The sequence below is a fragment of the Eurytemora carolleeae genome, unplaced genomic scaffold (assembly GCF_000591075.1).
Source record: "Eurytemora carolleeae unplaced genomic scaffold, Eaff_2.0 scaffold854, whole genome shotgun sequence".
In the NCBI taxonomy this organism is placed as follows: Eukaryota; Metazoa; Arthropoda; class Copepoda; order Calanoida; family Temoridae; genus Eurytemora; species Eurytemora carolleeae.
This window is the reverse complement of record NW_019396778.1, coordinates 33041-50691: the sequence shown is the minus strand read 5'-3', so window position 1 is coordinate 50691 and position 17651 is coordinate 33041. Positions and strand designations below refer to the sequence as shown.

Here is a 17651-nt window from a genome sequence, read left to right as displayed (position 1 = left end):
TCATTTAGGTCATTAGAGGTCGTAAGAGGTCATTAGAAGGTCAAACACTGGATTTTTTGCTGCTACTGTATTCCCTGGGTCCCTAGCTTTCGTTTGATGTGCATAAAGCCATAGTTGAAATATTTTCTATTTCTGGAGGTCATTAGAGGTCATTAGAGGTCATTAGAGGTCATTAAAATTCAATTTGATTTTATTTTATGAATTTCGATCACTAATTAGGCGTGCACCCAAAAAATTGGAAGATTTGAACCAAAAATGAAGGCAGGGCCCCCCCCCCCCTACATCAAATGTGCCAACTCCACCATCCCCTTTTAGAAAGATAATATTTCTATTAATTAAGACCATGAATATTGTCTCAACTTCTAAAATATATAAAATAGAACTACCTCTTGCATTTCTGTATACTTCTCACTTTGGGCAAACTCTTTTCCACTTCTTTTCACCTCAGTAATCTTGAACTCTAGGTCTTGAAGTCTATCCGATCCTTCCTGTAATACTTTCTCCGACTCCGTTCTCGACAGTTTCAGGCATTCAAGTTTCACAATCAGTTTTTCATACTTCTCACACTCGATTTCATACATCTTGTCTTCCTCTGCAGGGAGGGAGGCTGCTAGCTCCTTCTCCAGTTCCAGGTTCAATTCTATCATCCGTTCCTTGAGACTATTTACTGCTTGTTCCTTGTTCTCCAGTTGAGAAACTAATTCCTCGGTTCTAGATCTGGAACTAGCTGCAGTTTCTCCAGCTCTTCTATTATCCTCCTCAAATCCTGATAATCGTGTATTCTCCTCCTTAACCTTTTTCTCAGAGCTCATCAACTCATCATCGCAGACAATAAGTTCTTCTCGGATTTTTTCTATTTCGCCCGAGATGTTCTTTAACTTTTCGTTTTCAGATTCCAGACAGGATGCTTCAACGTTAAGAGCTTCGTTCCACTTCTCAACTTCAAGTTCCATCTCTTTCATCTGTGTTTCGTAGTGAAGTAAAGCGGCATCAAGCTCCTTGTTAAGAGAATCCTGATCAGATTCATTCTGGTTCTTCATCTCAGTTAGAGAACTCTGTTCAGATTTACGTTCTTCTAATCCTGTCTCGGCTCCAGATAACTTAATAAAATAGAAAGTAGAGAAAGTTTGTCTGTTAAACATGAATTTCAATCTTTTAAAAATATTATGAACAATTTTAACAATAAGAGTATTTCTTAGGTCATTCTGCACTCCCTCTTTCCCGGCCCCTCTACTGAGCTGGGAACTTTTGTGTTCAATAATCATAATCCCGATGGCTTGATCTCGATATCCACTATGGGCACTTTTGATTTGATAATCTAATACAAACTTTTTCGTCCCATATTTTTTATTTTAGCTGATCAAAGCACCAATAAGCCACTGACTGGGCACGATTACCATGTGGGATATCATATGAAGATTAAATTAATCTGCAGATTAACAAAAAAATCGAGATCAAGTGTTGATATTGATCTCCACAATACAAGAGTTCCCGGCTCTGAAAACTGTTCACCTCATCTATCCTGAGTGGGAGCTGGTTGTTGAGGATCTCTGTATTCTCTGTAATATCCTTTAACTGCTCCTGAAGCTGAACCACCTGAACTCTGTGCTCCTCCTCCTTCTCTAAACTACAACCTGAAGTGTTCTCCAGAGCCTAAAAGTATTTACAGTAAGAACCAGAAAATGAACTTGGGACGCAGAAATTGTGCAGTGTAATCAGGACATTTAAAAAAAAGCTATTTAATAAGTTACTAATAAACAATTAGCAATTTAATTACATGAAATGCACTTAAGTGTTGCTTTAATGTCGTCTTGCTATTTCACAGTTTTATGGGTCTCGCTGTAGACATAGAACAATCATTAGTTTGGTGAATTAATTACCGAAAGTCTATTTTTAAATCATTAACAATCCATCTTTTCACATTTAAAACATATATAATATATATAATAATAATAATCTATGCATTAATTTTGAGTTGTATGTTTTAGCAGTTCGGTTTGTAACAAAACATGTCAAATACAAAACATATTAAAAACAAACACAACACAAAACATTGTCGACACAAAATTTATAGGAAATCAAACCTTTCAAAAACGGGAATGCAGCATTAATTTTATTTGAATTAATCAAATTAATTTAAATTAATATTTTTTTCCTTGGAACAAAATTTATTTTGTCCAAATCTTGTTTGGGTAATAAGTTGATAAAAATTACCTGTTTGGTTCCAGCATGTTGGGATTCCAGACTGGATAGTTTCTCCTGGTAGGTTGCCTGGGATCGGAGCAGTTCTGCTTCTAGCTCCAGGATCCTACTGTTTAATCCAACAATCTCCAACTCTACTTTAGCAAGATGAGTTATCTCAGCAGCAAGGGAAGCATTCCTAATAAATCAATTAGAAGTTCAGCTAGGGAAACATTCCTAATAAATAAATTAGAAGTTGAAAATTATAGATTTAAAACCTTCACAAAAAGTCAAATTCTGAAATAACTTTAAATGCTACAACTCTAAGGACAAAAAATATTAAAAATTAGCTTTTGTTTAATATAACTTTCATAAGGAAACAAAATATTTTTCCGATGACTGAGAAAAAGGATAAACACAGACAATACCCAAACAATCCACAAAGAAAGGTAAATCTATTTTCGCAGAAAGAAAAATAGCCAAAATAGAAAGATTAACAGTAAACTTTAGACTTTATTTCTATTCACAAAGAAACTGAGATCTTTTGATATTTTATTTTTCCAATCCTTAAAGTTTTGCAATCTATAATTGTAAAGACTTTTGATATTTCGAACTATACATTCTGCTAGATCAAAAAGTCCGAGTTTGAAATATCAAAAGGATATACCATTGGGCTGCTTATATATATAACGATTTAATAACTATTATAACGATTTAATAACTATAAATTGCGAATATTGTTGACTTATTTTCTAACCTTTCTTCTGATACTGAAATATCATCGTTTTTCATTTTTAAATCCAGCTTTAGATTACTCAGCTCCTTCATCCTCAGGTTTAAGGTTGAGTTCGTCTTCATCTCCTTTTTTAGATCATTCTCCAGCTCTGTAATCCTATCCTGAAGATCAGTTTGAACAGATTTTATCTTCTCCTGTTCAAGCTCAATCGTCATCTTCTCTTGTCTAACAACGGATTGTTTATCCAAGATTTCTCCAATTTTAGATTTAAGTTTCTCAAGCTTCTCCTGTCCGTGAGCCCTGCTCTTCTCCAAGTGTGACTTCTGAATGTTAAGCTGACCTATTTCTGCATTTAGCAAGGATATTTTTGCAGATATCTTCTCTTTCTCTAGATTCTTGGACTCTCCAACCTCTCTAATCTCAGCATTGATCTTATCTATCTCCTCATCACGCGCTTGGATCACAGTCTGGGTCTTCTTTACATCCTCGTTCTTGGTTTGAAGAAGCTCCTCAAGCTCTGTGAGCCTAGTCTCCATGTCAAGGATTGATTTCTCCAGGTAGATCAGATCTTGCTCAAGACTTCTTACCACGAATACTATCTCCTCTTCTAGTTCTCGGCACTTCCTCTCTCCCGCCTCAAGCTTAAATAAAATAAAAAACTATTATTTGAAATTGAATTAATGGGACTGTTAATTTTGATTCACCCTTTATGCAACAAGTTTTTGTGACTAGCAATACCCACGTTTTTTTCAAAATCGAATCATGAAATTCCACGTAAAGATGTTGACAATTAGTTAATTTTTTTATGTTAGGTCTCTATGTTCTCAACTAAGCTCAATAATTAATCTAATGATGATAGTTGTAATGATAATACATTTAAATTCCCAAATTCAGAATGTATTCTAAAGGAATTGAGTTTTTGCCACAAAATGTAATTTTCTAATTCCTATATTTTTGTATTTTGCTACAAAAATATAGGGATTAAAAATTTGAGTTTGTGGCAAAAACTTCAATTGCTTTGTCTCAATAAGTAAATACAAATTGACTTTATTGTTTACCATTGAACTGTGCTTTTCAGACATCTCTTCCAACTTAGCTCTCATCATGGTCAAATAAGCTTTCTTCTCTTTAATACTTTGATCCAGTATATCTATGGACCTCTGGATAGAGTTGGTGTGAGATTTGAGAACCTGAACCTGAACGGAGGTTCCCCTGACAGCCTCCTTAGTAAGGTTTATCCTGTCCTCGACTTCCTGCTTCTCCTGCTCCAGGTTTCTTACGTTGGTGAGGAGCTGGTCGGTTTCCTTCATCAGGGTCAGGATCTCAAGCTTCTGACTTTCAGATAATTCTAAAAATAAAGAAATAAAAATTAAATTTCCATTTTAGAAGTATTTAAAATCTATTTGGTATCAAGAAATCAATATGATACATTTTTAAAAAGGGTTATTTAAAGGAACTGATTATATACCACAAGCTCTAATTTGCTAATGTTTGATATCTAATGGTGTAAACATTTGATATTTCAAACATCGACTAATTTATGATTTGAAAATTCAAAAGTCTATATCAGGTTGCAAAGATCTAAGGATAAAACTCAAAGCTCTTTAAAAGTGTAACAGATCTTGACATGTGATAATCACGCTAAGGTGCGCCCTTATGGAGTGGTAACAAAGCGCTGATTATACAAGAAGATGCTACAAAAAATCGCCAGTTACAAAATGTCGAATAAGCCCCTCACCCCCTCTCCGCTCTAATCACAACACCAAAAATAATTTATTTTTTTGATCTGGATGCCCAAGGTAAGGGGGGGGGGGGGTGATAATCACATTAAGCTGTCCTAATCATAAATCAGAAGAATTTCTAATTTTTATCTGGAAGACGAGATGAGGATTCTAAACCCCTCACTGCCTACCTGTGGCTTCACTTAGCTTCCTGTCCTTATCCTGAATCCCTCTGCGTGTTTCCAAACTCCATCTAAACCAAATATATTAACATCATCATTCTGGCTTCCTGGATCTAAATCAAATAATTTTCCTAACAAAAATACCTCGTTTGACAAAATCTGCACTTCATACACGTATTATCTTTAGGTAAATTCCTATGAGGAAATACAGGATCCCCGGGGTAGTGATGGAAGATAATTTGTTCCACTTTTTACAAACTTTTAAATTCTTGGACTTCGTTTTAAAAATTTTAAATTGTTTATTCTGAACATTTGCTTTACACCCACATGCAAATGTAACCCTGATAGGAGAAATATACAAAAACAACGATAGTTTTTGGTTCGGGTTTCCCTTATATTTTATTTAGGATGACAATTTTGCACAGTTTAATAAAAGCAAACTTAATACAGTTTTGCAAAGGTTTAACCCATTACTGCCACGGGGGCGGGGGCACTGGCCCCCCTTTGAATTCCTGGAGCAACGTTGAGTTTGCCCTATTCTAAGGGATATTTTCCCTATAAGAGAATAATATTAGAGGCTAAATCAAATGAATTTGAATTTAAATACCTGCGTAGTAGTTCAGTTTCCTGTTTAAAGGATTTCACCACAGGTTGCATTGCCCCCGCCATCATTTAGTGTCTGATAATAAACATTATACAATATATAATATACATAGAATTTACATAGAATAATTTACAATCAAACTTTAAAATGTTTACAAAAAAATACATAACACTTATTTTTTAAATTCGTTTGTAATATCACACAGTAATGATTTTTAATATCTGTAACAATATAAATTTTCTTAGCATTAAAAAGAATAAAACCATTTTTAATTCATATTATACATTGTTAGTTTCCAACTAAATTTTCAGTTAATCTCACAAAAAAACATTTTTACATAATAAATATCAAAGAGACATTTTAACTAAAAACTAAAAAGATAAGGCCATGAAAGTTATTTACTGGCGAATGTGCCAGGGTTGTGACGGAAAAATATTTCTTAATCCTTAAGATTCAGAATTCTTATTTTGGTGGTTTATTGACACGCTTTCTTTTAGGTGTATGCGCTACAGGCATGGATTGGAGATGATTTCCTCCTTGAATTCCTCTGGTTGTGGTTGGTACTCCACCCGGTCCTCCCTGATCACCTTCCCCTGCTCCTATATGAGGTACACGTCCACCATTGCTGGCTAGTTGGTCGTTCATTTCCCAAACTCTAGTTTTCTCTCCAGACTAAAATAATAACATAGAGTCAATAATGATTACATAACTTTATTCTAAAAGTATGAAAAAATTATTCTTCCATTATGTTAACAAGTTTTGCAAGAGTCTATGTGAGTTAAATATGCAAACTTTCTATCTATTTTACTATTTTATTTGACATAACAAAATATTTTTTTTATGCCAAACATAAGTATTAATTGTTTTTGAGGAGGACAGAGAAACAATTTTTAAAGAAAACTGCAAGAGAGAGTCATTTGTAATCATCCCGATAGCTTGATCTCGATATCCACTATATGGACACTTTTAATTTGAGAAAATGCTTTATCTCTTGATTTCAGTTATTCCTCCAGGGTACGATTACCATGCGGAATATCGTATAAAGAGTAAATTAATCTGCAGATTAACAAAAGATCAAGATCAAGTATTGATCTCGATATCCACAATTCAAGAGATCCCAGCTATGTTTATTTAGTGTACCTGATCAAATGGTACTAGAGGAACTTAAAAATACCCCAAGTTTATATACTGTACCTGGTCCAATGGTACTAGAGGAACTAGAGACCCCAAGTTTATATACTGTACCTGGTCCAAGGGTACTAGAGTAACTAGACACCCTAAGTTATATATACTGTACCTGGTCCAAGGGTACTAGAGGAACAAGACACCCCAAACTAATATACTGTACCTGGTCCATGGGTCCTAGAGGAACTAGACACCCTAAGTTATATACTGTACCTGGTCCAAGGGTACAAGAGGAACAAGACACCCCAAACTAATATACTGTACCTGGTCCAAGGGTACAAGAGGAACTAGAGACCCCAAGTTTATATACTGTACCTGGTCCAAGGGTACTAGAGGAACGAGACACCCCAAACTAATATACTGTACCTGGTCCAGGGGTCCTAGAGGAACTAGACACCCTAAGTTAAATACTGTACCTGGTCCAGGGGTACTAAAAGAACTCGAGACCCCAAGTTATATACTGTACCTAGTCCAGGGGTACTAGAGGAACTAGAGACCCCAAGTTATATACTGTACCTGGTCCAGGGGTACTAGAGGAACTAGAGATCCCAAGTTTATATACTGTACCTGGTCCAAGGGAACTAGAGACCCCAAGTTCATAAACTGTACCTGGTCCAGGGGTACTAGAGAAACTAGAGACCCCAAGTTCATAAACTGTACCTGGTACAGGGGTACTAGAGAAACTAGAGACCCCAAGTTCATAAACTGTACCTGGTCCAGGGATACTAGAAACCCCAAGTTTATGTCTCCAACTCCAAATTTAGGGAAGAAGGAAGGAGTTCCTTTACTCAGGGTATTCTGATAACATAATATAAATACGAACTTATCTAAGTAACAAATGAGATAAAAGAATAACAAAAAATGTTTGAATATTTCTGTTGTTACAAATAAGGAAAAAGCCAAAGGTAGTAAACCTTTATTTAAAACAACCTTTGTTATGGGTTGATGAGAAAAAAAATTTTGTTACTTATTAAGTTTACTATAGCAAAAACTTATCTATGTTTATTTATTTAGACTAGGCTTTTAGGGTGTGCCCATCTTCTATTAAAATTGTGAGCATGTTCTTTTTGTTAACATTTTAAAACAAAGAAGAAAAAAATTTTGCGGATCTTTAAAAAAAAATTCGCGGATTTTCAAGAATTTCAATTTTTTATAAAAAATAAAAAACCTTTAAAACACATTTTTTTAAAAATTTTTATCGTTCATAAACCTTCCCTGTGGTCACGTTATATCCCACAAAAAATTGTGCCCGATCGGTTCAGCCAAACAGACAGACAAGCCAAATTTATATATAGATATATTCCTTATGTAAATCAACGCTATCAATGTTTTGACGGGATCCTAGAGGTCCAGCGTAGGCTTTTCTTTTGTCCTCACTTCGTATATAGTTAAGGTGGCTGGGAGTTAGAGTTCCAACTGGAGAAGGAAACCTTGAGGTTGGGTTCACAACTGGAGCTCCAAACCTTGGAGTTAGATCAGTACCTTGAGTTTGGAACCTTACTGGATATGCACCTAGGGCTGAGAACTTTTGGTTCATATTGGGACCTGGAGCTGGAAGAGATGCAGAACCCTGCACATCAATCAGATAAGACAAGAAAGTTGGTCGATGTTTTAGCTCTGTAAATTCTTCTTAAAATATACACAACCTATTTATAAACGTTAAAAAATTATCATGTTTGGAGTTTGGAATATGAAGTATGTTTTGGTATTAGGCTTTCTAAGCTTTGCCAAACTGACTCTCTGGTTGACCCACTTTGTTCGTTTTAAAAATGTATACAACTTTTTGGAGAGCTTATGAATAAAAATAAGTAGATAACACACTGCACAGGCTTTGCTGACTCTTACATATGTGTATTGTATAAAGATAGATTTTACGAATGGTATTGGAATTTAATAAAATTTGAAATTTTTAAGATGTTAAAAAAAGACCCTACGAGCTTTCAAAAAAATGTATCATTTGTCATATAAAGACATCATACATTGGATACACGTATTCTGGTTTTAGGTATTCCAGCGCACAGAGATAGGATTAAACTTAACTCTATCTCTCTTTTCTTATCTGTGCCTGAGAAAGTCCTAAGACACATTGCTCCTCTTGTCCGCTAATATTTTGAGTACTCTTCTGAAGGATTGGAGATGGCACATTGGCTTTGCGAGAAGATTTAGGCTTTAATCCCGCTCCACTAGTCTTCGGAGCAGCTTTAGGAGCAGTTCCACTAGGTTTGAGAAATACTTTGGCTCCAGGTGTGACTTTTGAAGGAATATCATTCTTACTCGACGGTTTGGCGGAAGATTTGAAAACAGGTTTGATTTTCTCCGGGGGTTCTTTTATCTCCTCGGATAATTGACCTTCTCTTATATTCTCAACCGACCTAAATTTTCTAGAAACTTAAAACGAGAAAAAAAGGTGACAAATACTGGAAAAGAACAATACACACAAGACCTTTAATTTGATGTATATATTACAGTATCTACCGGCTTTTCGCCCACTTATGGAAGAAAAAAAATTGCGTTTTAAATCTGCCAGCTTTAAAATATATTATGACTCTGAAAATATAAGTTCCTTGTCTCTTGATGCCAAGGATTAGGAATATCCAGTTGTTTTGAGGGAACATGGAGGATCTTGAAGGGAGCTCCAGGTTTAGGGAACCCAGGAACCAGGAACGCTGCTCCGGAGTTCATCTCTCCTGACGGAACCATGATGTTTTGAATCCGTTTTATTTGAGGTTCAAACCTTAGTTTTTAAAAATAAAATAATAATATTAATGAAAATGTTAAAAATAATAATTATCACTTGAGTTTATAAGCTACGGATTGGAGGAAGAGTAGAATTGCTGGTTTTGGGTCAACCCGTCGTACTGGAGAAGGGTTATCTGATCTACAAATATTTTTAACTTGATAAAAAAGTTTTCCTACCAGAGGTCAAAACTGTCGTATTATAATTAATTGTACTCAATAACACACTTCGTCGGTTCCTCTCCCCCTCACTTTTAAGTTTCAGTTGTTGGACTCAGTCACCTCTTTCTTTGAATCATTAATCTTATTGTGGACTTTAGTCCTTCAATTTCAAAGTTAACTCTTTGTACATTGAGTTTGGTCGAATTGACTAATCGCTATCCAAACCAAAAGTTTCAGCCTGTGGCGCAATTGCACTGCAAAATCAAGTATTTTTTTACAATAAAAAGTCAAAATACTTTGGGTTTCTAACAATCCGCCTTGAAATAATGAGATTATGAAACGTTAATATCAAAGGAATTGACTCTTTGCAACAAACTCTGATTTTCTAATCCCTATATCTTTGGATTCCAAAGTCATAAACTTTTGAAATTTCAAACTATGACTTTTGTTAGATCAAAAAATATAAGTTTGAAATATCAAAGGTTTACGACATTGGGTTCCAAAGATATTGGGATTAGAAAATCAGAGTTTGGGGGGAAGAGTCAATTCCTTTGTTGACATTCTAAAAAAGAAATTGAGTTTTTGCCACAAACTCAAATTCTGTAATCCCTATATATTTGCCACCTGATGATGGTGTAAACCTTTGATATTTCAAACTAAGATTATTTAATCTAACAGAATTATAATATGAAATATCTAAGGTCTATGACATTGGGTTGCAAATATATAGGGATTAGAAAAGACTCAATTCCCTAGAAGAAGTAAAAAAAAAACATTTTTGATGATTTCCAATAGTATCAAATGTAAAATATACTTGTGTAAGAAAAACATGATACTTATTGTATAGTTAGGGCAGGTGTTCCTAGCTAGTACAGATACTAATTAGTCTTAATTAAATACAGATAGGACTGCAGGGATTGCAGGTATAGTCTCCTTCAGAGGTTTATTCAACCACCCAGGGTTGTGTAATATCTCAGGAGGTTAGAAACTCCCCCCCGACCAACTAGATTTGGTACAATTGACATTGCTAAAGGTTTTTTTTTGCAAAATATAATCCTTAGGGCAATAACTTATTTAAAGAATGTGTATCAGTTAAAGTCACTGTTAATATTTGTTAGGTATTATAAAAAAATATCTAAAAACCGCCTCATCCTCCTCCTCTTAAATATTTAACCCTGTATCCCTATCGGAACTACAGGCGTATACAAGTTATTATATAAACAAGACGCGGTTGGATGAACAACTAGAAGAGCGAAAGGGTGGATGATAGCATGGATGACTGCAGAGTGCAGAATAGGGAAACAATCAAATGAATGGATAAATACAAATTAAGGAATTGAATCTTTGCCACAAACTCTGATTTTCTAATCCCAATATCTTTGCAACCCAATGTCGTAGACCTTAGAAATTACAAACTATGAATTCTCTTATATCAAACAATTTAAGTATGAAATATCAAAGGTGTAAACCATCAGTTTGCGAAGATATAGAGATTAGAAAAATAGTTTCTTATAAAGACTCAATTCTTTTATGAATTGATTAATATTGAAAAACTATCTTGAGAACCCAGCGCTGTCTCATAGTTACCCGTGCTTGTCGTAAATTATGATTTTAGCTATTTTTCCCATATAAAAGTAGACCCACTCAACTTAGAATCTCAAAACCAGGCTAAGAACATAACCGTGGTTCTCCCGAGTTCTCCAATCAAAATTTGAGGCAAATTGGTATTTGGGTTCATGAGTTATGATCGAACATACAAACAAACAAACAGAGATTACAACTTTATATGTATAGATAGAACAAAATGCTCAAAATTGTACCTAACCGTCCACTCTGGGTACGTGAGAATACTGCCCGTACTTCTGAACCGTACATTATAGTAAACCATAGGCTCGGAGCTATCATCTTCGGTTAGTCTGTACCCGTACATATTCTTCCAGTACCTGAACCATAGATAATAGAATACACTAGATAGGACACCACATCGGTGGGGTTCAAGAATACACTAGATAGGACACCACATCGGTGGGGTTCAAGAATAGTGTTGTACGAATCCGTATGATGTGACATTGAACTATCTGCAATCAACAACTATTCAAATTGTCACATGATACATAAATGAATTTAGTCTTTGCCACAAACTCGGATGTCTAATCACTATCACTATGTGTTTAACCCTATTTAAAGTTTACACTATCAGGTTGCAAAGAAGGGATTAAAAAATCTGAAATTGTGACAAAGACTCGATAACTTTGGTTCTTTGATGTTAAAAATCTAAGAACATATACCCCTTTTGGCCTCCCCCCCCCCAAAAAAAAAATCATTGAATCACTTGAAAAACATAAATTTTAGGACACACACATTTATAAATATCATATTAAAAAAAACAACACACATTAATAATAAGTTTATAGTTTATAACCAAAGCGGGGTTATTATTACACATAATCCACACAGATGTTCTATTATACTAGAAAATGTTTATTATATTGAACTTTATCTTTTGGTCCTAGACAAGATTCGTAACTTGAGGAGGGCATCAGGTGCATGCCCCCCCCCCCCCCTGTAAGACAAAATTCAAGGTAAAATATGTGCCTTTTCACTTTGAAGTAATGCTAACCTCCCCCCACCCCAACAAAAATAACTCTAAGTAACGGGCCTGTCCTACACCACACACACACAAAAATATATTTATCTAATTACCTACGCATCTCACTCCAATCCTTAAACTGAGTATTCTCTGGAAGCTTCTTCGTGATAGAGACAAGGGAAGCTGAGCTTAGATTCGGCAAAACTTAACAAACCCAGTTTTATAAAGATTAAAAAGTTCATGTAATATTCATCTAAAATCCATTTCTAACATTGAAAAGAAGTTCTAAAAATCATTTAATTTTTTCAGTAATAAATATTATTCAATATCAAAATAAAAAACTTTGAATCTTTTGGAGAATAGTTTTCTTCTCCAAAGATTCCCAGAAACATTTTAGACGACTAAATATGCGCCGATGGCGAACATTTCGAGTAAATAATTCTGGACTTATGTTCGACATCGGTTTGTTTGCAGCGTATCAATTACATCATCCTAGTTCTTATTTTTTTTCTCTCAGAAATGTTGAATTCAAAAGCTGAAATTAGGCGTTAAAAACTAGAAAAATTTTCCAACAAATCGGGATATTAATGATTTTAGAGGGGAGGAGGGGTTGAGGCGTTTCCCCCCCCCCCTTCTCCAGTTTATCACTTTTCAACATAAAGATACCTTTGACCCGCTTGTTTCCAAAATGTTCGGTGTACAAAACCTCATTTTCATCTCCACTCATGAACTCTTCTACTTTCTGAAGACGTGACTCAGTACAGTTCAATGCTGTACAGTACAGTACAGTACAGCACAGTTCAACGCTGTACAGTACGGTACAGTACAGTACAGTACAGTACAGTACAGTACAGTACAGTACAGTACAGTACAGTACAGTACAGTACAGTACAGTACAGTACAGTACAGTACAGTTCAACGCTGTACAGTACGGTACAGTACAGTACAGTACAGTACGGTACAGTACAGTACAGTACAGTACAGTACAGTACAGTACAGTACAGTACAGTACAGTACAGTACAGTACAGTACAATACAGTACAGTACAATACAGTACAGTACAAAAACAATAATTAAATACTTAATAAAATTTTATTCGGACATTTAGGTGGGCAAGGCAAAACGTTTACTCGACTTAAATTCAAATTTCTAATTATTAGATCTTTGCAACCTTTAATATTTCAAATTAGAAGAGTTGAGTTTGTGGTGAATATTTGTTAATTTTCTTCACTAGATGTGTTCTATACTTCCTCTCAAAAATATGCATACGAGGAGTCACTCTCAGTTTAGATTTATAAACTATAAATTAAGATCAAAACAAAACTAAGAAGAAAATATGTAATCAAAAATTTAAAAAACATCTTGCTATATCAAAACTTCTAATTTGTATAACCAACAAATTGAGTCTTCTGTACTGGTTCCCTTTTTCGATAGGTTTAGTTCTGAAGGTTGAAGCAGGTTCATCTTGAAGGTTTCAGAGGAGATGATCATTTCAACAACATTTCCGGCAATATTGATATCAAGTAATATTCCATTGATCGGATCCTGTTCATAGTATGATTAATGATAGTTAACTCAATTAAATAATTAATGATCTTTAAGTTTTTTCTAGATTGATTCTACACTTTATTCAACCTTGATTTGACTAAAATTAGATGACACATTTTTCAACTAATTAAAAAAATTTAATTCAAATGCAAGTGAAAATTTATGAGTTCTTAATCTTACAAAATCGAAATGAGCACATTTGTTGGTCCAAAATATTAATTTTAAAGGTTCTGTTAAAAACACTCAGGGCTGCAACATTGCTAGCTCCGTATTTAATATTTATCGTACTTCTCCTTAATAAACTGGAATATAATAAATCTAAAAGTGAAAAATAAACAATTTAAAAAAAAAATATTTTCCACCTTGGAGTGTAAAAAGTGCTTGCCGGAAAAAAACCATTTTCCAACAGAGTTCCAGAGAGGAGACAGTCGACCAGTCAGAGTATACTGAAATTAATTGAGTTTTCTAATCAATCTTTGCAACCTGTTGGTGTAAACTGTAAACCTTTGATATTTCGAACTTGTGACTATTTGATCCAACAGAACTTAAAGTTTGAAATATCTAAGGTCTAAGACATAGGGTTGCAAAGATATAAGGCTCAAAAATCATGGTTTAAAACTCATTTCTGTTTTGTACACTCCTTGATGTCCGCGAAGGAAATTTAAATTCAAGGAATTAAATATTTTAATCTTAAAATTTGGTAGAAACCCCATAATACCAAATAAGGAAAGGATTAGTGCCTTCTACAGGAGTTAACAAGTCAACATGTTAAGTTAAGTTAACATGAGAGCATATATACCCAGTTTCCTGGATAAACAGAACTACTGTCCTAGTCCTACCTTGAGATACGAGGCCAGTATATACCCAGTTTCCCGGATAAACAGAACTACCGTCCTAGTCCTACCTTGAGACACGAGGAGAGTATATTCCCACTGTTTCCTGGATAAACAGAACCACTGTCAACCAGGTTCAGTTTACTGCATCTAAATATTAAACCAACAACTCAGACTGAAAGCTTTACTTGAAATTGGTTGAATTTTTTTAGGGAACCCATAGATACCCTGGGTGTAGCATAGGTCAAAAAAAAATTTTTTTAATTAAAAAAAAAATCGACATTTTTTAAAACTTTTTTAATTCCACGGGCAAAGCCGGGAACTTCAGCTAGTAGGCATAATACACATATTAAAATTCTTTCACAAAAGCTGGAGGTGAAAATTTCACGAACTATTGTGAATGACCTCCTCTCTGCATCAATATTTTATTTCCTGTCTAGGAAAACATATTTCCTGTCCTCCTACCTTAAAATAACATACTCCTTGTCCTACGCCTAAGATTAAAAAACATATATATACTTCGCTTTACCTGCAGAAAACATTTTTCTCGTTTTTACCTTCCTAACATGAGAATACATCCTACCTCTGTCCTCCGCCCTACATGGATAAAACATACTTCCTGTCCTCCGTCCTACCTAGAGAAAACAATCTCCCAGTTATCCTTCATAAAGCTACCTGCTGTCCTATGTCCTACTCCTGAGAAAACAACCTAACTGTCAGTGTCCAGTCTTACCTTGAAAAAAACCTGTCCTCCGTCATACCTTGAAATAAAGTTAGGGTTGAGATAAACATCCTTCCTGCCGACAACCATAACAGAGTTTGTTTCTATACACGGGGAAACCAGTATGTCCGGGATATGAAACATCAACTCTCTTAACAAACAAGAATTGGGCTGAAAACTTTAGAATTAGATACCAATAATAGCGATCGCTTAATCTGAATATCTACTATGGACACTTTTGATTTATGCTTAATCCGCTCTTTTTCCCTCTTTTTGATTGTTTATTATTATCATTTCTGGATTCCGACCAATGAGAGTTCTCTTATTAAATGGGGCGCAAAATTTCAAACGCCACTCTGATTTATTGAATTTTAGAAATTTTCCGGGATACAAACTAAAGATTAAAATAATCTTAAGATTAACAAAAATAGGAGATCAAGCATTGATCTCGATATCCACAATTCTGAAGTTTTCAGCTGACTTCGGTCCTGAACCATGGATAAATAATGCATTTCGGAAAAGAAAAATTTACATCGCAAATATATTACATGATTTTTCTGAAGAAAAAATATATATTTAAGGATTTTCTTCTTCAATGGACGCGACTGATCCGTGCTTTATCCTATCTATAATTTAACAAAAACACAAGTCCCCTGCATGCACCCTTTTGCAACCAAAGAAATCCCTGTTTTCTTCAAATTTACTCTTGTATCTATCAAAGTTACCCATTAAGAAATTACTGCGTCTGGCAAACTACGAATCCAAATCGTATTACGAAAGGTTGAAAGGAGGAATTATCTTGCCTTGTTTTGAGAATCACGGAGCTAAACTGAGTTCCAGAGGATTGTTCAGAATCAAGCTGGTCAATCTTGAACCTTCTGGTACACCAGTCCCCCATAGGTAGTGGGTTCGAGATAAATACATATTTATCCATCTACAAATATTGGATTTATACTTATCTATCCGTCTACACAGATTGTAGTGAACAAATATTTATCTATTTAGAACTTTTGGGGATTAATACATACTTATCCATCTAGAAATATTGAGATAAAAACAGAACCATTTTAAAATAAATACATTCCCAAGTGTTCCACAAAAATTAATAGGTTTTATCACAATTTTATTACAGTCTAGTAGCTTCCAAAAAAATTCTGAAATTATGACTGGTCAAAAGATGCCTAATGGGCAATGACCGATCCGAACAAACAAAAATCATCGGTCTTAAATTCAAATAATATATCAGTTAAAATACGAAATTAACAGCTAAAATGCTAAAACAACATTTAACAATGATAAACAAATCAATCAATTGAAAAATTATCGCTTTTTTACTCAGTTATTAAAATGTAGATACTGCATAACGTTTTAAGATAAATGTTCAATTTACATTAATATTCTGTTAGTTTATCTATTTAATACAAAATAAATGCATTTTATAAATGAAAAAAAAATCTTATAAAAAATGCTTCACTGCTAATTTGACCCACATGTCAATTTTGTACTGAAAATAGAGAACTGGTAAGAGTCTAAAAATGTGAATACATTTTCTCTAATATTGTCATGGCACTGTACAAATCTTTATATATACCTAAATGTAAATTCAATTACTCTAATATTGTCATACCATTGTACAAATCTTGATATATACCTAAATGTAAATACAATTACTCTAGTATTGTCATAACATTGTACAAATCTTGATATATACCTAAATGTAAATACATTTATTCTAATGTTGTCAAGCATTGTACAAATCTTTACATATAAGTAGCTAAATGTAAGTACAAAAACTCAAGTATTGTCAAGCATTGTACAAATTTTTACATATACCTAAATATAAATACATATACTTTAATATTGTCATAGCATAGTAATTATCGTTATATATCTATACCTAAACGTAAATATAATAAAATTAGAGTTGTGTTGAAGATGGTTAAAAACAAGATTATGTAGGCAATAAAAAGTAAAAACATGTGAAAATGCTATTTGATCAAGTTAAATATAAATATATATACTTTTTTCAGAGCATTGTGCACATCTTTATATATACCTAATTGTAAGTATGTTTACTGTAATTTTCTCATAGCTTTGAAATGTAAATCCAAATACTCTAATATTGTCTTTGTAAAAATCTATATATATACTTAATACTGGATAAGCCTCGTAAAACAATTATGAGATTAATATAAAAATTCAGCTAGTTTTAACCTTAAGAAACCAATGTGAAATTGTTGAAACGAGTTTAGAATATGTTATCATTTATTTGAAAGACATGTGTCGTAAGCCTAGATTTAATTGGGTTGAACCGGAGATATCGGGTTTATAAAAATTTTAACAGTTTAGTTATACAGTATACGCTAGATACTAATCTATATATATATGCAAAAGTTATTTATATCTTATCTTCCTGTACTAGATATGTGTACCTTACATTCAAATACACTAG

The 17651-nt window shown here is 33.9% G+C and overlaps 3 protein-coding genes across 4 annotated transcripts in view; all 3 read right to left on the bottom strand.

Moving 5' to 3' along the window:
- Positions 1-5501, bottom strand: part of LOC111708594 (uncharacterized protein PFB0765w) — a 12149-nt gene extending 6648 nt beyond the window's left edge. For both annotated transcript variants that reach the window (XM_023482014.1, XM_023482013.1), the window contains exons 1-7: positions 5428-5501; positions 4830-4891; positions 3976-4265; positions 2939-3558; positions 2215-2380; positions 1513-1653; positions 387-1100 (exon numbers count right to left, since the gene is read on the bottom strand). In XM_023482014.1, coding sequence (XP_023337782.1) covers positions 387-1100; positions 1513-1653; positions 2215-2380; positions 2939-3558; positions 3976-4265; positions 4830-4891; positions 5428-5492 — 2058 coding nt within the window. In that variant the 5' untranslated portion in view covers positions 5493-5501. The remainder of the gene's footprint in view (positions 1-386; positions 1101-1512; positions 1654-2214; positions 2381-2938; positions 3559-3975; positions 4266-4829; positions 4892-5427) is intronic.
- A 130-nt stretch (positions 5502-5631) lies between these two features.
- LOC111708593 (uncharacterized) lies at positions 5632-9345 on the bottom strand. The gene is made up of 5 exons (XM_023482012.1): positions 9173-9345; positions 8675-8981; positions 7913-8179; positions 7321-7407; positions 5632-6096 (listed from the first exon to the last, which is right to left on the bottom strand). The coding sequence occupies exons 1-5, from the start codon at positions 9307-9309 to the stop codon at positions 5887-5889; spliced, it is 1008 nt and encodes a 335-aa protein (XP_023337780.1). The 5' UTR covers positions 9310-9345; the 3' UTR covers positions 5632-5886.
- A 54-nt stretch (positions 9346-9399) lies between these two features.
- LOC111708591 (uncharacterized protein C18orf63) lies at positions 9400-16290 on the bottom strand. The gene is made up of 9 exons (XM_023482011.1): positions 16003-16290; positions 15240-15350; positions 14550-14628; positions 14008-14091; positions 13520-13642; positions 12764-12839; positions 12211-12301; positions 11328-11450; positions 9400-9487 (listed from the first exon to the last, which is right to left on the bottom strand). Exons 1-9 carry the CDS (start codon positions 16131-16133, stop codon positions 9400-9402), a joined length of 906 nt encoding a protein of 301 aa, XP_023337779.1. The 5' UTR covers positions 16134-16290.
- Between the last annotated feature and the right edge of the window lie 1361 nt (positions 16291-17651).

What these genes read in the sequence shown, in the direction of transcription:
- LOC111708591 (XM_023482011.1), bottom strand. Translation starts at nt 16,133, where the DNA reads ATGGATAAATATGTATTTATCTCGAACCCACTACCTATGGGGGACTGG. An exon ending in AACCCTAACTTTATTTCAAG is followed by an intron (nt 14,629 to 15,239) that starts GTATGACGGAGG and finishes TTTAATATTTAG; the next exon opens with ATGCAGTAAACTGAACCTGG. An exon ending in AGCACTTTTTACACTCCAAG is followed by an intron (nt 13,643 to 14,007) that starts GTGGAAAATATT and finishes TACTATGAACAG; the next exon opens with GATCCGATCAATGGAATATT.
- LOC111708593 (XM_023482012.1), bottom strand. Translation starts at nt 9,309, where the DNA reads ATGGTTCCGTCAGGAGAGATGAACTCCGGAGCAGCGTTCCTGGTTCCT. An exon ending in CCTTGGCATCAAGAGACAAG is followed by an intron (nt 8,982 to 9,172) that starts GAACTTATATTT and finishes TAGAAAATTTAG; the next exon opens with GTCGGTTGAGAATATAAGAG. An exon ending in GTGTCTTAGGACTTTCTCAG is followed by an intron (nt 8,180 to 8,674) that starts GCACAGATAAGA and finishes ATTGATGTGCAG; the next exon opens with GGTTCTGCATCTCTTCCAGC.